At 36.7% G+C, this 25,379-nt stretch overlaps 1 protein-coding gene across 4 annotated transcripts in view; it reads left to right on the forward strand.

Moving 5' to 3' along the window:
* FBXL4 (F-box and leucine rich repeat protein 4) overlaps window positions 1–25,379 on the forward strand; it is a 65,569-nt gene that overhangs the window by 14,705 nt on the left and 25,485 nt on the right. Inside the window, exons 3-5 of one of the 4 annotated variants that reach the window (XM_036248702.1) lie at window positions 1,763–2,346; window positions 9,789–10,134; window positions 18,603–18,847. In XM_036248702.1, coding sequence (XP_036104595.1) covers window positions 1,835–2,346; window positions 9,789–10,134; window positions 18,603–18,847 — 1,103 coding nt within the window. In that variant the 5' untranslated portion in view covers window positions 1,763–1,834. Of the gene's footprint in view, window positions 1–1,762; window positions 2,347–9,767; window positions 10,135–18,602; window positions 18,848–25,379 lie in introns of all 4 variants that reach the window. The other 3 variants (XM_036248703.1, XM_036248700.1, XM_036248701.1) reach the window with 3 other exon arrangements.

Genomic DNA, 25,379 nt, shown 5'->3' on the forward strand with positions numbered 1-25,379 from the left:
GTGAGCCCTTCCCTGGAGCGGCAGACAGAAGCCATATCTGGGACTCCAGCAACCTGGCTCACACTGGTAGCCCCGCCCTGCTGACTCCCTGAGGCCCCGCCCCACCCCGCCCCACACAACTTTCAAGCCCACCCAAGCTGTTGCTACTTGCTTAACCATAGGATTGGCCTGTCTTGGATCCTGCTTCAGGTTTTTCCTAAATTCTTTCAAACAAGCAGCATCGGGTCTCAGCGAGCCCCATACCTCTCATTAAGTAATACACAGAAACAAACACAGAGAGGCAGCCAAAATGAGGAGACAAAGAAACAGGTCCCAAATGAAAGAACAGAACAAAACCCCAAGAAAAGAACTAAGCGAAATGGAGATAAGCAACCTAACAGATGCTGAGTTCAAAATACTGCTTATAAGGATGCTCAATGAACTCAGTGAGGGCCTCAAGAGCATAAAAAAGTACCAGTCAGAAACGATCGCTGCACAGTTAGAAACGAAGGAGGCTTTAACTGAAATAAAGAATAATTTACATAGCTTCAATAATAGAGTACGTAAATCCAAGGAGCAAACCATCGATTTGGAATATAAGGAAGCAAAAAACGCCCAACCAGAACAGCAAAAAGAAAAAAGAATCCAAAAAAATGAGGATAGTGTAAGGAGCCTCTGGGACAACTTCAAGCGTGCCAACATTCGCATCTTGGGGGTGCCGGAAGGAGAAGAGAGAGAACAAGAAATCGAAAACCTGTTTGAAACAATAATGGCAGAAAACTTTCCTAACTTGGTGAAGGAAACAGACATACAAGTCCAGGAAGCACAGAGAGTTCCAAACAAGATGAACCCCAAGAGGCCCACACCAAGACACATCATCATCAAAATGCAAAAGGTTCAAGACAAAGAGGGAATCCTAAAAGCAGCAAGAGAAAGGCAGCTAGTTACCTACAAGGGAGTTCCCATTAGGCTGTCAGCTGATTTCTCAAAAGAAACTTTGCAGGCCAGAAGGGAGTGGCAAGAAATATTCAGAGTGATGAAAACCAAGAACCTACAACCAAAATTACTCTATCCTGCAAAGCTGTCATTTAGAATCGATGGACATATAAAAACTTTCCCAGACAAGAAAAAGTTAAAGGAGTTCATCACTACCAAACCGTTATTATATGAAATGATGAAGGGTCTTTTTAAAGAAAAAGATAAAATGTATGAACAAACAAAATGGCAATGAATACATATCTATCAACAATGGAATCTACAAACAAAATGAACAGGAAGAACAGAAACATTCTCATAGATACAGAGAACATTTTGTTGGTTGCCAGTTGGGAAAGGGGTTGGGGGAATGGATGAAAAAGGTGAAGGGATTAAGAAGCACAAATTCATTGCTAGACTGACAAACCTCAAAGGGAAAGGGGTTGGGGGGGTGGGAAGAAATAAACCAAAGAACTTATATGCATAACCAATGGACACGGACAATAGTTTGGGAAAAGGTGGGAGGGGGGCGGGAGTGGGGAGGAGGGGGTCAATGGGGGAAAAATGTGGAACATCTGTAATGCATTTTACATCCAACAATAAAGATGTGGAAAAAAAAAAAAAAAAAATTTAAAATTTAAAATATATTAGATAGATTATATCATAGATTCACATTTACAGTGAATTTTGTCTTTTCAGTTTCATTCTGGGAAATTACATTGGGTAAAAGTCTGTTTAGTGCCTGATTTTCATGCATTTTTCTGCTTGTTTAAATTATTTTACTTTATCAAGCCATTCAATTTTTTAGCACATCCTTAGAAGAGTTTATGCGTCTTACGGAGGACACCTGACCTTTTGAAGCTTCATAATTCACATCTAGATGTCACCAGTCTTCCCCATGTTAACAGTTCTGACCATGTTTTATTATCTCTGCCTGCGGCGCCGAGCCAGGACAGCTGCAAGAGGAGAAATGACGAACAGCCATAGAACCATAGAATCAAATAGCCGGACTTCCCCTCTGAATGCAGAGGTGGTCCAGTATGCCAAAGAAGTTGTGGATTTTAGTTCCCACTACGGAAGTGAGAATAGTATGTCCTATACCATGTGGAATTTGGCCGGTGTACCAAATGTATTCCCAAGTTCTGGTGACTTCACTCAGACAGCTGTGTTTCGAACTTACGGGACATGGTGGGATCAGTGTCCTAGTGCTTCCTTGCCATTCAAGAGGACGCCGCCTGATTTTCAAAGTCAAGACTATGTGGAACTTACTTTTGAACAACAGGTGTATCCTACAGCTGTTCATGTTTTGGAAACCTATCATCCTGGAGCGGTCATTAGAATTCTAGCTTGTTCTGCAAATCCCTATTCCCCAAGTCCACCAGCTGAAGTAAGGTAAGACTCATTTCCTGATGATACGTCATATGGCTGAAAGGTTTCGGTTGTTTTAATATTACAAGGCTTTTTTTTTAATCCTCACCCGAAGACATTTTTCCATTTTTTGTTCAGGTAAAGTGGGAGGAAGAAAGAGAGAGAGAGAGAAACATCGACATGAAAGGGACGCATTGAGTGGCTGCCACCCGCATGACCAACCAGGGTCGGGGACAGACTGCAACCAAGGTATGTGCCCTTAGCGGGAACTGAACCCGGGTCTCTCTGGACCTCAGGCCGACACTCGACCACTGAGCAAAACCAGCCAGGGCAGCTCTTTTTTTAAAATTTTTTTTTATTAGAAGCAGTCTCTTACATAATTTAAATTTGATTTTTTAAAAACTTTTCTTAGTTTTCTGATAGGGAAAGAAGGATCACATATAGGAAAATTTAATACATGCTTCATACCTATAGCACCTCACACTATAATATTCATAGACTGTGAAATTTGTGTGTCCCAGGATGTACTATCAACGAAAAGCATGATTTGCATGAATTGGGACATGGACAGATCTGAGAAGTTAGGAGGAAATATGATTTCTAACATATTTTCAAACAGGCATCATATTATTGCTTTTAAATACTTTGAGGAGATCCTTAGAGGATTAGCTTTGATGTTAGGTGAATGTTTTTGTCACAAGCATATGTTTTTAAAAATAAATGTTGCTCTAAGTAATTCATGCATTCTCCCTAAAAGCCTGTTTATTTACATCATTAATTTGCATAGCAGTGCCTCTCTCTTGTTTTTGTAGTTCATCCTGCTGAGTTTTTAAAATATAATTATTTGACTAGTATATTCACCTTTAAATAATCTAAAAGAGCATAATATAGTCTTGCATGTACTCTGTTCTCCATATGCATAGGACCCTTCCACCCCTCCCTGAAAAAACAACAACACACTTTTATCCACTTCCTTTGTATTTTTCCAGAGTTTATTTATACAAATGTAAGCAAATACATGTATTTTCTTTATACACTAAAATAAGCACACTATATATATATTGTACCTTTTTTTGTTTCATTTAGTAGTATATATTGGATCTTTTCATACAAGTACAAAGAGCTCTTACTCATTCTTTTCTACAGTTGCAAGTAATATGCAATGTATGTGTACTCCAACTCATTAACCACTCCCCGATTGATGAATACTTAGTTATTTCCATACTTTTGCTGTTACAAACATTAAAACAATGTATAAGCTTGTCATGAGTCACTTAACATGTGCCCACATGTTCAATGAATTCTCAGGATTGCTGGGCCGAGGGTCTCTCTGCATTTGTAATTTTAATATATGGTGTCAACTCTCTCTCCATTAGCAATGTATATACATACATGCTTTGCCAAAGCCCCACCTACAGAGTGTGTTAATACATTTTAATATTTTGTCAATTTTGTAAATAAAAAATGTTATCTCAGGTTAATTTTAAGTTAAAATTATTATCTCTGTGGTTGAATATCTTTTCATGTTAAAGAGCCATTGCTATTTCCTCCTCCTTGAGCTATCTTATCATATTACTTGCCCATTTTTCTATTACTTGTTGATATCACTTTTTAGATCTTTATATCACTTTATTAGTTTATTCATTAAATATCTGTGTGTCTACCATGTGCTAAGCATTCTTCTAGGTATTAGGGATACAACAGAGAACAATGTACAAAATAAACAAAAATCCCTGCCCTTACGAGTTTATTCTAGCCCCAGAGCAGTTTGTTGGCATCTGTTAAACTGTAGGACCCCGGCTGCCAGTAGGGGGGTGGTGGGGGCAGGGATCAGCTGCCACCTGACATGCTGCTGCTTTGAAGTCCCTGTCCCTCAGCTCTGAGGAACCCCTCCCAGCCTACCAGGAACAGATGCACAGCTCAGCTCCAGAGATGGCTGGTATATTTTTTATTTGTTCTTTTCAGAACTACCTTGATAATTCATTGTGAACAATATTATTCATGAAGCAAATTCTTTTAAACACAGGAAACCGATATCTTTTAATATACAAATTTTTATTTTTTTCTGAGAGGAAAAAGAAACATTTTGGGCAGGATCCTTTCTTATATGAGAATTCCTTTATAGGACTTGGTCATTGTTTTTTTTCCTACAGTTATCCACTTTTTTCTTAAGAGTACTGACCAAATTTGGGGATGAAATCTATGAAACATATAATGTCTTTCCTCCAAGCTAAAACTTAATGTCTGCTTAACTGATTTTGATATAAGTTGTGCTCTGGGGTTCCTAGTGCATGATTGTGACAAAAGTGACAACTTTATTTACAGTGATCTCTAATGTGCTTAACTAATTTTTAGCTTCATTCTGTAAAAAATACCATTGCAATTTAGCCAACATTTATTATTGCAGAATGAAAAAGGGCCTTTTTAATTTTTAGTGATTTTGACAGTAATCGAGGTTTCATTGTTTAAAAAGCTTGTTAGGAAATACCAAAAAAAGAAAATATATAGGAGAAAAGAAAAAAACAACAACACTTCACGATTCTTCTGCCCAGATTTAGTAACTGTTAACATTTTGGAGAATTTCTTTGGACAGTCAGAAACACTGATTATTCTGCCAGACCACGCTGGGAACAAAGCAGAGAGCCAGACAAACATGGCTGTGTTCTTCGAGTTTACAGGCTGGCCTGGAAAAGGACTGTGGGACTGCAGGGAATGTGTGTTAATGGAGGGAAGAGCCTAATTTATGGGCTCAGAGTTTTCCCTGAGGAAGTAACTTTGAGACTTGAGGATTGAAGAAGGCTTTAGTTTGGATAGGAAAGGTTGAGAGAGAACAGCACGTGCAGAGGTGAAATCTTGAGCTGGGATCTTGGTGTTTGAAGAAGTGAAAGTCCAAGAGTATAGAAAACAAACGATTGAAGGACCACAAGCATGAGAGTGCCATTCCTAAAATCTAGAGTAGTGGTCCATAGAGCTCTTGGATCCAGTTTTTCCCTAGCAAGACCTTGAGAAGACTATTCTTGTGCAAATGATTTGTTATGGAGGTGCCCCTGGAGAGACCAGTGTGGGAGTGGGGAAAGTGCTTCGGGGAAGGGAAGAAGTCAGGCAAGGATGCAATTTCATGTGTGCAGTCCCAGTCTGCCTGGAAGCAAAGTTGCTGAGAGATGGGCTCTTGCACTACTGCACCTTCTGTCTTCAGCTGTGGGCTATGGGAATGGAAATCTTTCAGGCACAAGCCACACTCTGAATGATGAGGCTCCCCTAGGTAGTTCTCTGAAGAAGGCTGCAGGTGGAAGCTCTTGGTGAAGCAAGCAGTTCTGAGGGGTGGGTCCAAAGAACCAACCAGTACATCTAAGCGGAGCACAGGTAGGGAAAGTCAGCTATGATAAACTAGCAAACATAATAGTAATGATAATAAAAATTAGAGAACTGATACAGGGTTGTCAGATTATTTATTTAGCTAAATAAACATACATTAAAAAGGCAAACAGATGAAATACCAACATCATTTGTTATCACTATCATCTCATATTAAAACCTTAGTTTGTACTGAGAAACTAGCACAATCAGAATCTCGAAAAAAGAATGGTTGGCAATTTTACATATATATATATATACACACACACATACATATATCAGTATATTACTTAATTTTTACATTTAGCCATGAAAATTTCCATCACACACTATTGTTTGGGAACTCCTGGAGTATACTGCCTATTATGGTTATTTTTTAAAAATATGTTTTTGTTGATTTTTTTAGACAGAGAGGAAGGGAGAGAGAGAGAGAACATCATTTGGCCACCTCCTGTATGCCTCCTACCGGGGATCAAGCCTGCAAGCCTGGCATATGTCCTGACCGGGAATCGAACCAGGACCTCTCAGTTCACTGGATGATGCTCAGTCCACAGAGCCACACCAGCCAGGCTGTACTACATATTATTATTATTATTATTTTTTTTTTTTTTTATTTTATTTTTTTTAACTATGTGTTATTGATTTTTTAGCACCATTCTTGCATCTGGCCTCTTTATAGCATTAACATTATGTACAGGGTGGGGCAAAAGTAGGTTTACAGATGTGAGTATGCAAAACAGAGTTTATTCCTGCATTATTATTTATCAGTTTTCATCAGAACTTTAAACCCACTTTTGCCCCACCCTGTATTTAGTTAGACATATACAATAAGTTGTAAATATGATAGCATAGCCCTGGCCAGTTTGGCTCAGCGGTTAGAGCGTAGTCCTGCGGTCCGGAGAGACCCAGGTTCGGTTCCCGCTAAGGGCACGTACTTCGGTTGCAGTTTGTCCCCTGCCCTGGTTGGTCGTGCGGGTGGCAGCCACTCGATGTGTCCCTTCACGTCGATGTTTCTCTCTCTCTCCTCCTTCTCTCTCCCTCCCACTCTATCTGTACAAAAAATGGAAAAATATCCTCGGGTGAGGATAAAAAAAAAAAAAAAATATATGATAGCATAAAGTAGAACAATTATTTTACCTTGTCTATATTGCTAGGTAGAGTGGACTAATACATTATTTTTTTAATTAAAATTTTGTTACTCAATTACAGTTTACATTCTGTATTATTTTGTATTAGTTTTAGGTGTACAGCATAGTGGTTAGACAATCATATACTTTACAAAGTGTTCCCCTGGTATTTCTAATACCACCTGGCAGCATACATAGTTATTACAATATCATTGACTATATTCTCTGTGCTGTACTTTATATCCCCATGACTATTTTGATTAATACATTATTAAAATAGCATATTTCTGCTCTAATCAGTTTTTCTTTAAGCTTATGTTTGTTATTTTATAATGTAATATACATTATACTGCAAATCAAGCTATACATGAAGAACATGTTTGTGTATTTATTTATTTCAAAGACCTGGTAGAGGTGATTTCTGTGTTACATTTTCAGTGTTTCTGTTAAGCCTCATAAAAACTAATTGAACCTAAAACTAGGCCATTTTAGTCCACATGTACTGTGAACCACTGCAGGCAGTTATTTCAGAGTCCTGAGCGATCCTTGTTTCTTGGACATGAGTCATTCCTTCAGCTTCATCTGATACATTTTGTAGTAGCAACGAAAAGATGAGTAAAACCGAAGTTTGAATTTTCTCATGCATTCCACCATTTACCTCACGATTCTTGCATATACACTGTCCAGAATCGAGAATGCATTTTCCTACCAACATGATTTTAAATGTTTAATACTTCTTTGTTCCCTTATACCTATATGGCTAGCTCTATTTAACTGCGTAGATTTACATTCGAGTGTTCAAATCAGTTCTATTGTTAAGAACCCTCAAGAATTTTGCAGTTAATCTCTAGGAGCACCTCTTAGGTTTAGACTGGCATTCCAAGTTTACTTTTCTACCTTGTCACAGGAAGAAGATGCCCAGCTTGCCTTCCTTTTCTCTTTAAACCTGCCACACCAGCTCTATTCCTGAGAATTCTTCCTTCCCTCCCAACACTGGTTATAGAGTGAGACCAGTCTCTATTCCTACTTGAATGTTGTCTCTGAATACAGATACCAACAAGCTCTTTAGGTTTGATTGGTTTTATTCCTAATTTTCAATAGAAAATCAACAAAACTAGCAAATATGAGGTGATTATAATGGTTCCAGAAACTGCAAAAGTTCCTACTGTTATGATTGGTGATATGTTTACTAAAATCCCCATTGAGCTTCTGCTGCATGCTTTTATTCTTAAAGGTGGAAATTACCATACTTCCCTTCTCCATTCTCCCAAGACTGGTCCTATCTGCCTGTCTTGCTCCCATCTCGGCCTGCAGACCATCAGAATACCTGTATATTGATGACTTCTATAGTTTTGGCTCAGCTTTTTCCTGAGTTTCACATTCTTTTGTCTATTTTAGTTTCCTAAATACCTTTCCATAATCAGTTTTTACTTAGATCTCAATAGGTCATTGGGCCTGGGAAATGAACTGGCAATATATCGGAGGGGAAAATCCTCATATGATTAATAAATGTATAAAACATTTTAAGTGTTATTAGTAATCAGTGAATTATAAATTAGATCATACAGAGATATGGTTCACTATGGAATTAGATTATTTTTAAAAATAAATACTGTCCAGCCGGTGTGGCTCAGTGGTTGAGCATCGACCTGTGTGTACCAGGAGGTCCCTGGTTCAATTCCTGGTCAGGACACATGCCCAGGTTGTGGGCCTGATCCCCAGTGGGGGCATGCAGGAGGCGGCCAATTGATGTTCTTCTCTCTCATTGATGTTTCTATCTCTCTCTCCCTCTCATTTCCCCTCTCTCTAAAATCAATAAAGGAAAAAAATTAAAAAAAATAAAAAATAAATAATGATTTCCTTGGTCATTTTTATATAACATTGGCATGTGCTTTTTTTGAAGGCAGTTTGTTATATATATTGAGAGATTTAAAAATATTCTTAGTCTTTGACATAAAATTTTTGTTAAAGAATTCTGCTACCTAAAGTAAATTAGAAATAGAGGAAAGGTGTTTATTGAAGTATTTTGTTGTATATTTCTAATTTTCTCTGAAATATTAGGAAATAATATTAGAGAAATGGTTACATATGACATATGTGAAAATATATATATCGAATGATGCTCTGTTAAGAGGACTCTTTAAGTAATCTTGGAAAATAGTTTTATAAGAAGACTTATATGAAGAGATGGAATATGAGTTGGGGCTTGAAGGATGGGATAATCTGTAGGTTGGGCATTTCATTGGGAGCAGACAACATGAGTAAAGACACAAAGGTGGAAATTTATTTTCTGGAAAGTAATGATTAATCTGGCTGCAAAGGAAGAATTTATTTCGGAGGAATAGGAGGAAATGTTATTTACCCGTTATGTGTTATATACTTGCTAAGTACTGAGGGTACAAGGATGACTAAAAGAAGACAATAATGGGGATTTAAAAGAAGAGCATATATGAGACAATTTCATGAAAACTTTAAAAAAAACTGAGTGGATAAAACAATGAAAGATAATGTAAGTTTGATTTTGTATGCCATTAGTAACAGAAATGGAAAAGCTGGACAAGGAGACCTTTGCGAGGCAGGGTGACCAGTTTAGTTGTCACAGTTGGTTGATGACATGTACACAGGAGAGCTTTATCCTGTGTGCTTTATTCTTACTCTGCGTTTGCTTTTTCTGTAAAACTGAATGCTGTTCTTCATATACCTCTAACTACCTATAACAGTTTTTAATGTGAAATCTGCCAAAAAAGATATCCCAAGGAGTTGTAAAAGTAATTTAAGTAGTAAAAATATTTAAGTAATAAGATCTATGGCATTTAGTTCTTAAGTTTTTTTCATGTTCTGGAAACAATATTTGTGTTTGATTCTCTTTGCCGTATTTAATGCCTTTGCTCCACATTGTAACGTGTTGGGCATGGGACCATAACCTTAAGGTAACAGTAAATCTCATTCTAAACTGTATTATAGGGAAGTTTCTTTCTTTAGCAGATGGGAGATTCTTTGGTCAGAGAGACCCACGAAGGTGAATGCTTCCCAGGCTCGCCAGTTTAAACCTTGTATTAAGCAGATAAATTTTCCCACAAATCTTATACGGCTGGAAGTAAATAGTTCTCTTCTGGATTATTACACTGAATTAGATGCAGTTGTATTACATGGTATGAAGGACAAGCCACTGCTTTCTCTCAAGACTTCACTTATTGACATGAATGATCTAGAAGAAGATGACTATGAAGAAAAGGATGGTTGTGGAATGGACAATCTTAACAAAAAGCTTAGCAGCACTGCCCTCGGGGAAGGGCCAAATAATGGATATTTTGACAAACTACCTTATGAGGTAAGCCAGATATATTCAGTATAAACATTGGATATAACATTATAATTTTTTAAAGTTTAGGTATTAATATTTATTTTTGCCAGATATCAGAGAAATAGAAGCATTGGTAAGGTGTATATAACCTGATGTATTGTATATTTTGATTTTGGAAAAACTAGACAAAATTATGTTGAGTAATTTCACTGTGGTTTTCGATTGACTTTAGTAATTGGTGTATCACTGATTAACAATAACTGATAAACATAAACCAATAATAAATTATTTTCCACTTTAATTCATAATCATACAATGTAAATATGGGTGATATGTGCTTAACCTTACACAGTTAAGTTAAAGATAATTTGCTATTAAAAATAAAGGGATTAAGATTGTGAGAGGAACGCTTATTCTGTTTAATATCCCACAGTTTCTCTGTCATTTATTTTTCTGTGCCATCTCTATTCTGTATTCTTCTAACTCGTTATTATTTTGGTCTAGGCAGGTACAGAGTGCCTTTACCTAAAGTATTGTTTTCAGTGTGTCTCCACAGGGGTGGTTCTGCAGTATGTTTAGCATCCCTGGCTCCTGGGCATCAAATGCCAGTAGCACACCCTCTGGGGGTGGGGGTAGTGCCTGGCATTTATGTCCCCTGCTGAGGTCTGCTCTGTGTGGTTAAAAATAATATAAGCCAAAATTTTAAAGAAAAATCTATAACTTCAAATTTTAACCATTTCAGACTGTCTTCCTTCCAAATTGTTGGGTATTTCAGGTTTCATTGTAATAACGCAATTAGCTTAACTTGCATGGAATAGTGGGATAGCCTCTAGAATGCCTAACAGTAACTATAATGCCTGTATAACATTTTACAGTTAAACTGCTATGGTACATCCCGTGAAGTAGCTAAAGTTACCACATAAAGATGGATTAAAGGATCCAAGGAGCCCTAGCTGGTTTGGCCCAGAGGTTAGAGTAACAGCTTGTAGATCAGACCGAAGGGTTGAGGGTTTGATTCTTGGTCAAGGTCACGTACCAGGGTTGTTGGTTCGATCCCAAGCCCTGTTGGGATCGTGTGGGAGGCAACCAATTGTGTGTGTCTCTCGTGGATGTTTCTCTCTCCCTCCCACCCTCCCTCCTGCCCACTCTCTCTGAAAATCAGAGGAAAAATATCCTCAGGTGAGGATTAACAGGAACAATAAAAAGGATCCAAGGTAATTCAGTCAGTAAGCCATGGGACCAGGATCCAGCCCAGGCCTTCTAGGTGAAGTTTTGTATTATGGAAAGGAAGCTTCACAGATTGGACAAGACCGTCTGGCCCTTAGCGGGAGAAAGGAGGAAAGATGAAGGAAGAGTTGAGTTGGGAAGAGAGGAGCGTGGGACAGTGACAGTGTTGTTCCTCAGGGCTCCCAGGAGGATCTGTCCTCGCAGCAGTGGGAGCGGCTCATCTGGAAGAAACTAAATAACTTCTTTGATCCTTACCCATTTCCTAAAACTATGAAACAGACATTTAAATTCAGCAAGTGTATTTAGTGTATTGAATTTTATCCAGACCTGACAAAATGCGTGACACATAGCATTTAAATGAGCAAGGGAGAGGAAGTTCAGGGAGAGGGAAGAGAATGTTCAAAGGTAAGAAATGAAACTGTGTGACCTGTTTGGGAACTCCAGCATTTCAGTATGGCAGGAACAGGATTAGATAGCAGAAGCTGAGAGATGAAATTAGATACAGGCTCAGGCTGCCTCCATGCAGAACTCCGCAGGACACGGTTCACACAGAAGGCAGTGACTGGGACATCCTTGCCTTGGCAGTGCCCAGCCTACTGTGCTGTGTCATAGTGGATCCTGTGGGTTTCCAAGAGGTTTGCGTTTTATCCCTTCAGCAGTGGGCCTCAGAATGTTACTCCAGTACACACAAAATTAGTTGGGGGAGTCATACATACTTCAGACTTTATAAATAATTTACTTTTGGTAAAAAAGAAATGAGTGCAGATCCAAGATTAAATCTGTTATAATTTCACACTCACTATCTTGTGTTCGTTCTTTTTGTTGTTGTTGTTAATCCTTACTTGATATTTTTCCATTGATTTTTTTTTAAGAGAGAGTGGAAGGAAAGAAAGGAGGGAGAGAGAAAGAAATGATCTGAGAGAGACACATCAATTGGCTGCCTCCCACGTGACGCCTACCAGGGCCGAGGATTGAACCTGCAACCCAGGTACATGCCCCCTTTGATGGGAATCGAATCTGTGACCCTTTGGTCCATGGGCCAGTGCTCCAACTGCTGAGCCCAACCAGGCAGCCTCTTGTGTGCTTTTCTAGCCTTCATAGGCTTTGTTTGAGTGGGAGAGAAAGTGTGGAATACTAGCTAATATTCTAAGAGTTATCCGTAATATGCAGGCAGTTTTGCATTGCTTTGGCCCACAGTTAGAATAATTGCCCAAGTGTTTGGCATCATGTAAACTTTGTATTTCCCCTGTGTCATGGTATAAACAAGATTGTGAACCTTTCCTGTAGTCAGTAGGACACATTGAAGGTTTTATTTTATTTATTTTTAAAAGGGGAATAATAAAATGAGATTTCTATCTTAGACTACCCTGTTGGTGAATGCAGAACAGAGCAAAAGGAGATTGGGGTGGGAAGCAGGAACACCAGTTAGGAAGCTGTTGTGGTAATTTGGGCAAGAATTGATGAAGCCCTGGTTATTGGAAGTTTTGGAATGGAGATGAGTAGAAGTACTCTAGAGGTGCAGAAGGTAGAGATCAAAGATATCTAGTAAATGTGGAGATGAAACAGAACATCAGAGGTACTTTAAGTTTCTGGTTGAAATGACTCAGTCGATGGACATGCCATTAATCATAAAACAGTGGGTGAGGTAGGAAGGGCATATGGATTTTGAGGTGCCTGTGATTCATCAAAGCAGACTTGTCTGGTTGGGACAGTAGGCAGTTAGTTGCTCTTTGAATTTGAAACTCAGGAGGAAAATCTGATTTTACATGTGAGTGAGTCTGCTCGAGAGAGGGGAGGGGCACCATGGTAGATGAAATTGACAATGAAACTGTGAAGTGTGAAGAAAGGGCTGAGAATAGAATTCTGAGAATACCAACATCTAAGAATCTCATGGAGGAAGACAAGTCAGAAAAGGCCCTTAGGACAAATATGAGATAGTCTTAAAAGCAAAGTGATAGGAAGCCGAAGTATAGAAAACTAAAAGGATGTAGTCAGCCACATTGCTGCAGAGAGTAAGTTACAAGTGCCCACTAATTTTGGTCATGGAGAGGTCTTTTTTTTTAATCCTCACCCGAGGATATTTTTCCATTTTATCATCAGATAGCGTGAGAAGGAGGGAGGGAGAGAGAGAGAGAAACATCAATGTGAGAGAGACACATCAACTAGTTGCTTCCCCCATGACGTGACCAGGGTCAGGGATGAACCTCAACTGAGGTATGTGCCCTTGACCAGAATTGAACCTGCAACTCATTGGTCCATGGGCCAATGATCTAGCTGCTGAGCCATACCAGCCAGGGCCATGGAGAGGTCTTTAATCATCCTTTACCATATCAGTTCAGTGCAACCATGACCATGGAGTGAGAAGGAGAAAACCTTACATATTTTGTTAAGGCATCAAGGAGAGGGGAAGAAGCAGAGACAGAAAGTGCTTACTCTCTAAGTAGAAGCAGAAAAATAATTTTGTTAATATACCCTAATTATGGCCCAGCTGCTGTGGCTCAGTGGTTGAGTGTCGACCCATGTACCAAGAGGTTGCCAGTTCGATTCCCGGTCAGGGCACGCAATCCCCAGTGGGGGTCATGCAGGAGGTGACCAATCGATGTTCTCTCTCATCAATATTTCTATCTCTCTGTCCCACTTCCTCTCTCTCTAAAAAAAATCAATTAAAAAAATAATAATATACCCTAATTATGGGCTATAATATGGGTCAGACTGTCCACCAATAACAAATAGTACTGGCATGCTAAGACTCCACCCCTTTGGTCACACTCAGAAAAGATGGAGTGTATTTGGTTATTATGGGTATATCTCCTAACTTACCTTTTAGAGGGAGAAAAAACAAGTGAGGGGTGTGGTGAAGGATGCAGCAGAGAGGGAAAGTTCCCGCTTGGGATGCAGGTTGGGAGAGATTTCAGCATGTGATATGGATATGCCGGAAGGGAAGGAGCTAGTAGAGAGGGAAAGCTTTCAAAACAGGCAGGGGGTCAATCTGTATGATAAAGGCATGGAGAAGAAACCTAGGGGTAGACTCAGCAGTCCTGGAGGACATTAGTTAGCCATGGTGAAAGCAAAGTACCCCACCTAAAGGGTGAATGATCTCACAGTGAGTAAAAAGAGAAACATTTTTTTTAAAGTGATCCAAATTATTTAAAGGTAATACAAATTATTTCATGGGGAAAAAAACACACTTAAATATATAAAACGATATAATGTTTTTATAGTTGAAAAGAATTGTATTATGAGTAGAGTGGGTTTGAGGGCAGATAAAGCGTGTTTTGGGAGTCCTTTCCAACACATGCCCTACATTCACTGTGGTATCAAATGGTACTTTATGTTAGCATACTCCGATATAATGGCACATTTTGACAGACACTAGATGCTATATGAGTAATGATTAATGGATGTTGTCTTGTAAGCCTGCAACCTGTTATCTTTTATTTAATCAAAATCCAAGTGTTTTTTTTCACATTATGTCAATGTTATTGTCTCAGTAACTTTTCATTATTCTTTTTCTATTCTGATATTTGCTTAAAATGTAATATTAATCATCATAGAGTGTTTTCACATAGTATACATTTTTTAATATTGGTGGCTTTTGTTTGGAACGATGCCAGAAATTTCTGGGAGTTATTTAAATTACAAATCATCTGGAAAAAGTAAATTATTTATCTTCTGATACAGGAATATATTTAACTTTTAATGCCTCTTTGCACTAACTGCTTAAAAATTATACTGAAATAACTTTTAATACTATAGTTAAAACAACAGACTTTTAATTCATTTTACAAATATTTAAGGTCCTACTGTGGCTGAGCTCAGGTACTCATAGGTTTTTTTCAATCATTTAAACAGATAAATCTCTATTATTTGTGGTCTTTTGTGGTTCCATATAAATTTTTGGATTATGTTTTCTAGTTCTGTGAAATGTTTCTTTAGTATTTTGATAGGAATTGCGTTCAATCTATAGATTGCTTTGGGCAGTATGGACATTTTTATAATGTTAATTCTTCCCATCCAGGATCACAGTGTGTGCTTCCATTAATTGTATCCTCCATTTCTTTCTTCAGTGTCTTATAATTTTTTCTTAGTACAGGTCCTTTACCTCCTTGGTTAAATTTATTCTTAGGTATTGTATTTTAGTGTTGATGCAGTTGTAAGTGGGATTGTTCTTAGTTACCATGTTAAAAGTTAATAGACTTTAAGTACTCTAGGCTACCCCATGCTTTTGAGTAGGAAGACATAATAAAGGGGTCAAATTTTTTAAAGCAATCTGTGTATTCCGTGAAGTCCCAATTAAAATACAAACTTTAAAAAAAATTGTTTTTTAATTAAAAAGTTCACCTAAAATTGAGGAAAATGCTGGAAAAGTGATGGAGGAGGCACTAGTCCCACCAGATAATAAAGTATATTGTGAAGCGATAGTACTGATATTTGTGGGTCAACAATGAAGATAAATTCTTATTTGCAACCAAACAATCCAATGCATCCTAATACATAAACTTTAAAAAATTTAGAACAAAACTTACTTGACACAGAGAGCTAATGGTATAGGATAAATAATGATTAAATAAATAGAACACAAGAAAGTCTAGAAACAGACCAACAGGAAAGAAAGAAACATTATCAAAAGGTTAGATTTCTGTAGCTTTTAAAAAAGAAGTCTATGCATTAAAAAAATTTTTTTTAAAAGGAGACCAAAACAGTGCTATATATTTTGGTCTTTTTTTTTTTCTTTCCTTTTTCTGCTTTTCAGAATGACAAAAGCTAAAGTATTGGTACCAGTAGGATATGCGAATAGTTACTTTTATACACTATCTGTAGTAAATTATATAAACATTCTGAAAGACAATTTTGTGTTTATATCAAGCTTTTAAATTTATGAAATTTACCCTAAGATATATTTATAAAATTTGCCAAGATACACACACACACACACACACACACACACACACACAGAATGACATTGTAGTATTACTTGCAATAGGGAAAAAAAAAAAAACAGGAAATAAATCAATGAGAAATGAGTTAAATTAGTATGTCACATACAGAAAATGGAATGGGGTAGATTTGTATGTGCAGATACAGAAGTATCTACAGGATATATCATTAAATGAGAAAAGCAAGGAGCAAAACAGTGTATATAGTATCATTCTTTTAGTGCAAATCCAAGAATAGAATTTCATACTTGTTTATCTGTTAACGGTGCTTACTGATGGGGAGAGGGATTGTTAGAAACTTCTCATTTTCCACTTTTTAAAGAAAACTATTGTTGAGAGTATTATCCCCCATTTTCTTCAGTTTGTCCCTCTCTTCCCATTCCCCACCCCACCCCACCCCACCCCAGGCCTTCATCTATTATGGGCTATGCATATATGTATATAAATTCTTTGATTAATCTCTTCCCACCCTCCTTTCCACCTTCCTGTCAGTCTGTTCCATGCTTCCATGTCTCTAGATCTATTTTGTTCGTCAGTTTATTTTATTCCTTAGATTCCACATATAAGTGAGATCATGTGATATTTGTCTTTCTCTGACTGGCTTATTTCACTTAGGATAATAACCTCCAATCAAAAAGAATATGTGCACTCCCATGTACATAGCAGCATTATTTACAATAGCTAAGATCTGGAAACAGCCCAAGTACCCATCAGTAGATGAATAGATTTTTTAAAAAAAAGCTATGTTACATTTATACAGCTATAAAAAAGAAGGATTTCTTACCCTTTGAGACAGCATGGATGGACATAGAGATTATTATGCTAAGCAAAATAAGCCAGTCAGAGAAAGACAAACATCACATGATCTTACTTATATGTGGAATCCACCTTTCTTAATGTTTGGGTTTTCTAATGTTTCACCTGAATTTTCTTTGGTTGTTTTGTGTGATATTATTTTACATGTCAAAAGTTTATATGTTATCTGGATGATGAGATTTTTAGGCTAATTTTTAATTTCCTAGTGTTTCCTTGTTTGTATAACTAAAACACACACACATTCTCTCTCTCTCTCTCTCTCTCTCTCTCCCCCGCCTCCACCACACCCTTAATGTTGTTTTTTAAAAGCCCAGTTCAAATGTTAAAAATAAGTAGCAGAAACACCCTAAGCCTTACTACACTCAATAAATAATTCATTAGCAATGCTCATGTTTTATATATACTCTTTAAACTTATTTTAAATATCATGTTGTCACTCTTTATTTTGTAATATTTTGGTCTAAAACAGGGAAATTCTGACCTGAAGTTAATACTGGGCCTACATAGTCAAATAAATTGAAGAAGAGCATTTATGCTAAAGGGCATATTTGCAAAAAAAAAAAAAAAAAAGGCAGTATAGCTAGATAAATACACTGTGTTAAGTAAAAAAAAAGAACTCAACCTTCTCTCTCAATGTTTTTTACCATTTAGCAAATATTTGATCTTTTTTCCCCCCCTTTATGTTGCTTGGTTTAGCATAGGTTATTTAACAGTATTTCTTTAAATATTAGTTTAGAAGCCCCCAACTGTTCACCATTAGAAAGAAAAAAACCCCCACAAATTTGGGGCTAGCTCAAGGAAACTATTTTAATTAGAGATAATAATCTTTTTTTATTTCTACCCTTTAATACTTTTTTTGTATTTGTCTGCCACTCCATCATTACTGTTGTCTCTTGTTTCCTCTTTTCTGGAATTCTGCAAATCTGACTATGGCACTCTGCAGTTTAAATCCCTTCAAGGCTCCTCATTGCTTTCAGAATGAATCCCAGCTGCTCTGTGACCTGTCTGTCTTTGCACCTAGTTTACCTCTCACCCTTTAAAGCTGAGCCTCCCTGGTACAGGTCCTCTTTCACGGTGTGTGAGGCCCGTGCCTCGTGTTAGGTTCTAGTGGCAGCCTGTGCTTCTCTCGTCACAGCGATGAAAGCATGTCATTGTATTTACCAGTCCCCACTGGACTCTGAAAACGTTGAAAGTGGGAACTCTTTTCTCTCTGTTACCAGTGTTTGATGTGTAGTAGATGCTTAGTAAATGGTGAATTTATGAAAAATTATATTTTTTCAATAGATTACCAAAATACATCTTTGCACTAAAAAAAAAAAAAAATTAGCATGAGCTGAGTATACGTACTTTGAACAGTTTTCAAATGTAACAGAGTCATAAGCAGATATGGTTTCTTCTGTTTTGGATAATTTGGTTGAATGTTGATCTTTTTAGTATGTCAAAATAGTGTTGTAAAATACATGATACTGTTCTGTTTTTCGGTCTTGATGATCTTGGTTTCTCTGTTTTATGTAGCTCATTCAGCTGATTCTGAATCATCTTACACTACCAGACCTGTGCAGATTAGCACAGACTTGCAAGCTGTTGAACCAGCATTGTTATGATCCTCTCCAGTACATCCACCTCAATCTGCAGCCTTACTGGGCAAAACTGAATGACACCTCTCTGGAGTTCCTGCAGACTCGCTGCACTCTTGTCCAGTGGCTTAATTTATCTTGGACTGGCAACAGGGGCTTCATCTCCGTTGCAGGATTTAGCAGGTTAGTGCCAAGCTTGTTGAAGGTTACTTTACCAGCAGGCTGTACTTATGTAGTAGTTTCCATAATAAAGTTTGAAATCATGTACTGTGTACTTTACAGAAATAAAAAAGAAATACATTGTGTGCTTCGTCCTGTTCAGAATGCTTCTGCTTATAAAAGTGAATGAGTTTCACCATCCTCTTCAGCTAAACTTTATGATAATATGAAGAGAAACTATGCCCTTTAGCTCATATTTTTTAAATCCCAAATAACTTTCAACAGAGCTCCTTTTTTTTTCTTTCTCATATTTTCAGCACAGATGATTAACACATTTAAAAAACTATTTCCAAATCAAAATCTACCTCTCTAATGTGATTTGTCAGAAATGGAAAACAATTTATTATAGAACATTTTTAATTAAATCTTAATTACATGTGCAATATATCATCCATATTTAGAAAGCACATTTAAACTAATTATGTTGAAAATGCAATTGCATGCTAAACAGGCGACCACGCTTGCAGACCTGCCCAGGTGTTTCTGCTCCTTTCTATTTAAGCATTTAGTTTCCTTACTATTAAATGTCACCTGTTAAACATTCGAAAGCTTGTACAAGTGTGTATTCATTTAGTAATGCCATAGAAATTTTCTTACGATACAAACAGGTGTTTTTCTCTTAACCTTGATGATGCTTATTCTCAGTATATTTTACAGTCTAATCCCATCATTTCATTAAGTTCAATAATGAAAAAGTAGAAACTTTGGGAAAGTTAGCTATTATTTTTGATTAATGAAAAATCTTCTGTTTTTAGAAGTTAAAAATGAAATTCGGCTCTCCTGACACACATCGCTAGTGGCCACATTCTTGAACAGTGGTTATGAATTAGAAATTTATATATTGAACCTTGTTTCCCCTTGATTTTCATTATAAAAATAACCATGCAGGTCCAGAAAATAAAATAAATATTTGATACCATTAGATTAGGATGAAATAATAATGTTTAAAATAGTAAAAATATGTTCAGAATGCTAATATTGGTAGTTAATGCAATAAAGTAAAAAATATACACAAGCAGGTACTGGCTTAAAGCACATATTGAAACCATGGATGTATCAATTGTCTGTCTTTTCTGCCAGAAAAAGACTGAGGGGAAAGGAGCTCTTTGATAAAACATTACGATATTGTGGGTCAGAGAGTGTAAGATTTTATAGCATTCTATGTACACAAAATTTTTTTCATTATGTAAATTTGCTTAAGAGGGGATATCTATACTAGAAAAATAAGGCATTTCTTTTGGCAGTATGATTTTGGTAAATTGTTAAAAATTGCTGGACATTTGACAACTCTCCAATGGAACACAGTTTAGTCCTTCCTGCTCCCCCTTGTCCAAGCACACACTTCATTCGCAAGTTTTGCTCTCTGCTAATGCGATCAAGAATAGCTGACGCTAAAGATGACTGAGGGCATTAGAGCATACACTATGGATTATAAACCAAGACAAACTGAGAGCAGATAGAACAAATTTGTGTCTGTAAGCATTATTTTACATTATAAGGACCTTTCTGATATTTTAAATAGACATTAAAGGAAACATTGGTAGTGAATGGCTGAAGTCCAGTTTCTTTGGCAAAATGTTGCCTATAATAATATAATGAGTAAAATATAAGAGAATGTTAAATCAGTTTTTTAAAACTCTCTTAAATGTAACTCATTCTGATGCATGAGCAGAAACATAAGTTGTGAGAAGAAAACTAAGCAATGCTATTTTTAAAATTTTAGACTCATAATGACTAAAGATTTTCTTTTACAAGGTTAAAGCTCCAATCTACTTTCTCACCAGCAATTTCTGTTTCATTTTCAATTCAGCCATGTTAGTTGCTGTGGGGCTATTTGAATAATCACAAAAGTACACCTACATAAATTAAAATTAATATTTTTTTACTGTAGTTTTAGCCAGTAAAACCATAAATCTTGATGGCATTCCTTTAAGCATAGTCATTGTTCCCATTAAGAAAAGAAAAAAGTTTAAATAACAGAGTGAATCTTTTTTAGGCTGGGAGATACTGGAGTTTTGCCTCCTGATTGCTGTTGGCCCCCATGACTCGACTGCTGAATTGACAGTCATTATGGCTCGTAGGCAGCATTCCCAGAATAAACAATAAATATTCATGGCTTGATTATTAATGAATAGTCTATGAATAAGTATGGTCTATTTGTGCTCATTACTGTGAAGAAGACTTATTTATAATACTTTAAAGAAAAAAAGTACTTTTTTAAACTAGGGGCCAACGATGAGCTACATTTTGAGTAAGTCTTTGGGAGAAGTTTGAAATCATTTATTTTTGTTTCCTAAACACCTAATCCTCACAAGTTGGAACTATTTAACTGTATTTTAAAGAATTTTTTAGGAAATTATATTATTCAAAATAGCAGGGAAATTGGTTAAATTAGAATAACAAGAATTTAAAACTTTTAATCAGTTATTAAAATCCTATTCTATCTACAGATTTATGATTTGCAACTTCAAGTACTGCTCATGCATATTATTACTCATTAAAATCACATTATAATTCTACTTTTCTTTTATAATACAGTTTCCCAAAGTCTTGGTTATTCCATAATCATATCGCTCTGGTATTCAAAAGTCTTGGATTCATTTTTCTACACAATTTTTCTTCGGATAGTTTTCCAAATTGATCACCTTGATCTCCACCTCAGTTATGCAGAGACTTTTACCCCTAAACCCTCCACTTATTTCCCTCAGAAGCATTCTTGGATGCTTTTTAGGCTCAAGAACTTTATTAGATGTTTTGACACAGAGCTACAGTTTCATGGAATAAAGAGCTTATTGCCTATTTGTATATCAGTTTATTCCATTGCTTGCCTATACTTCATACAGTTGTCTCTTTTCGATCATCAATACCTAGAGATTAGAGACAATTTATTGACTTCCTTCTATTGCCAGATAGTACCATACACAGTTAAACAGGAAGTTTGGTTTGTAATGGCTTTATTTTGGGACCAGGTGTAATAAATAATGTTTCAAGTTACTTGGGATTAAAAATTATCTTAAATGTGCTGTTTTATAAAACTCAGTGAGGGTCAGCTAACAAAACATAAGATTAAGGATCAGAAGCGATGGATATTTATAGCTAATTCTCCCCTTACCTTTATACATTAGGCAGATTGTGAGGATTAGTGCCTTTTATTTTCTGATGAGTAAACTCAGATTAAATCATCCATTCATGTGATGTTAATTATTTTAGGATACAAGTTACCATTTAGTAAATTACTTCTTATGTGCTTATATTACTCTGGACAAATTAATTCACCTCATAAGGATAAGCAATTTATTTTTCTCTCCAGAGACTCCTTTCTCATAGCAGGAGACCTAGTTTGGGATTGTTTATCTGAACTTAAGTCTTTCATAATACTTCAATATCAGGAAATACTTTATGAGAATTTATAACATGGAATGAATAGGCTGTAGGAAATAAAGACACTAGTTCTCCTTTCAGGTGACCAGAAGCACAATTGAGATGAATAAATACACTATCAAGACAAAAACAAGATGTAATTATGCATTAAAATAAAACGTACATGAGCAGCGTTAAGGAAGGCAACAAGAGTTATATTCATCTAATTAATTAGGTTTGCTATTCTGCCTTCTTGGAATGGACATATAATGAAAAAGTAGGTAATGTAGATCTCTTAAATTTAGGAACAGAGACTAGGGATATTAGCCAAATAATCAGCTTAGAGTAAAAATATGCACTATAGAAAAAGAGAGACAGAAAGGCAGTATAGGCATGGTCAATATTATACTTTCTAACTAACCTTCATTCATTAAATTAATTTGGCAAGTTTCTGTTCTGTTAACAGACGGCTTTCTGGTGATTGACTTGATATCATTCTGTAAATTCTTTAGAGGGAAAAGTTCAGTGATAAGAGCAAAGAGAAAGGGGGTGTTAAAATATGCCAATCCAATATGAAAAAGAATTGTTGACAAAGTACTTTGTTAAATAATGAAGACCTTCAAGAGATAAGATGCAGAAACACTTTAATTTTAAAAGAGTTAAAATACTCACTTAACTTCTGTGATCTGCAGTTAATTACAGAAGTTGAAATAGGATATCATTAGTTCTCTGAAACTTTATGTTAATTTATTTCTAGATTGCTATCTTATAAATAATGAGAAACTGCCCATAACTACTATGTATACTGAAAGTAAGGTAAAAATGTTAATTTTGTCATATTCCTTGGGAATACTTTAACACTATTAAGGGAAAATACCCTGAGTCTGTAGAACTTTGTTTTAGTCTAGAGGGAACTTAAATTCTTCAAGTGAATTTTCATAATTGTAAGATTCATCCACAAGCTCTCATCAAATGTTTTATGCATGCCTGATACTGTGCTAAGTATTGGGTACACCAAGAATCTGTTTCAATTGCCATTGGATTTAGGCAGCTTATAAAACTCAGTATAAACATATTAGTCAGTAAGGAAATTATGGTTAAAAGAAGAATAAATAGTGGTTGAGACATAGATGAGCCGGAGTTCAATTCGGTATAATGAAGGTATATCCGAATTTAGTATACACTGCCTGCCTTTGAAATAGGTCCAGAATCTCAATACCGAGCAACACAGTCACTGCTACCACCTGGACCCAGTGCACTAACCTCTCTTCCCTGAATATTGCAGTGGTGTCCTCTATTTTACCCCTGTGTCCTTCAGTTTGTTGTCCCCACAGAAACGCAAGCAGGTTGTGCCACACTTGTGCTCAAATCCCTCTTATGATCGAGAATCCCATCTCCCTCAAAATAAAAGCCAAAGTCTTTATAGGACACACACTGTATGAACTGTCCGTTACCTTTCTGATGTGTTCCTCATCTCCCCCTCACTTTGTGCCTCCTCCTTATCCTCTGTACATTTCCTCACTCTGTGTGTTATCCTGCCCCAGAACCTTTGCGCTGGCCCCTCCCTTTGCCAGATATCTGCTTCACTCACCCCTCACTTCCTTTTGGTCTTGACTCACCTTCTCAGTGAGGCTTCTCTGACCATCCTATCCACCCTTGGCAGTATTTCTTCCTGTTGTCCTTCCTGGCTTTTATTTCCTCCTTGGCACTTTTCACTCTCTGGTATACTGTTTATGTTACTCATTTATTTGTTTATAGTCTACCTCTCCTACCAAAATGTAAATAAGTTCCATGAGAGCAGAGACTTTGTTTTGTCCACTCCTAACTCCCCAGCACCTAGAGTAGTGCCTAGGTCACAGTAGGAGCTCAGTAAATATGTGTTGAATGAATCAATGAATGTTCTTGATGCAGACTGCAATTTAGTTGATACATCTAGCAGAGGTAATAGTAGTCATGTGGGTGGGAGCTAATCCAGGGGGGAGTAGCCTGAGAGGTGTCAGAGAATTTTAAGGAAGGGGTGGGCAGTTGTGTGAAATGCCACAGGAAGTCATATAATACAAAGACTGGAAAGAAAGGCCATTGAATTTGCCATTTAAAAGGAAAGGCTGAATTTTGGGAGCACAGACACATTTTGCAATGGATTGAGAATAAATGGGTGTTCAAATGTAAATAACGTGTGGGCTACAGAGTTACTTGCAATATTTGAAATAAATTTGTAGCAACTGTATTGTTGTTTGAATGTGAGTTGGTCAAGATCTAACTTTTATTTTAGTGTTTGTGGGGTGCTTTGACCTTTTCAAACTGCTTTCACATATCGTTTGATGTTCAAAACCACGAGCTGGTATGGTGAGTGCAGTTACATAATTCTAGTCTGCCTTTTACGGCTGAGGAAATGCTGGGACTTGGGTAAGTGCCTTTTCCAAGGTTACATGCTACGAAGTACTGGAACAGGTCAAAAAATCCAACTTTTGACTTAGAAACCCAGTGTCACTTCGCTTACTTACTTAAATGATTGATTTAGTCAATTTTATTTTGTATGTATATTTGTAAGCTAATTAAATCATTCAGGGAAAAGATGTGGTGGCATAAATAATCTAATAGTGGGTAACTGATGTGACACTGAGATAGGCCAGAGAATGTCCAGGGACCTGGGCGTGGATGGTCTGGTGTGCTGTTTAAGGATTCCATTTGCTTAGCTGATAGTTCCTAGACTCACATTTACTTTTAGATTATTTTCAGATGATGATTATGGACAGGGCCGTTTTCCTCCACCTGTAATGTAACTAAGATAAAGATTGTTATTTTTATTCTGAGTAGGAATTTTGTGCCCTCTGCTTTGAATTATTTGTATCTTATGTGAAACTGCAACTGAATATCTTATAGTAATTTCGACATAATTCTAACTGCTAAATAGTAACAGTTACAAGGAACCTATCACAACAGTATAGCCAATCAAACCAGAAACTTACTGAGTTGAGAAGAGGCTAGTTTGATGTTTTTTGAGGTCATTTAATGAAAGCAGTCACTTCGCAGACTATGTGCAAAATAAATTATCCATTGTTGAATGGGTACTGTGTGGGGGGAAATATCTTCTAAGAGTTTAGAGTTTTGTTATGTTTTGTTTTATTGGCTCTAC

The sequence above is a fragment of the Molossus molossus genome, unplaced genomic scaffold (assembly GCF_014108415.1).
Source record: "Molossus molossus isolate mMolMol1 unplaced genomic scaffold, mMolMol1.p scaffold_m16_p_8, whole genome shotgun sequence".
NCBI classification, from domain to species: Eukaryota; Metazoa; Chordata; class Mammalia; order Chiroptera; family Molossidae; genus Molossus; species Molossus molossus.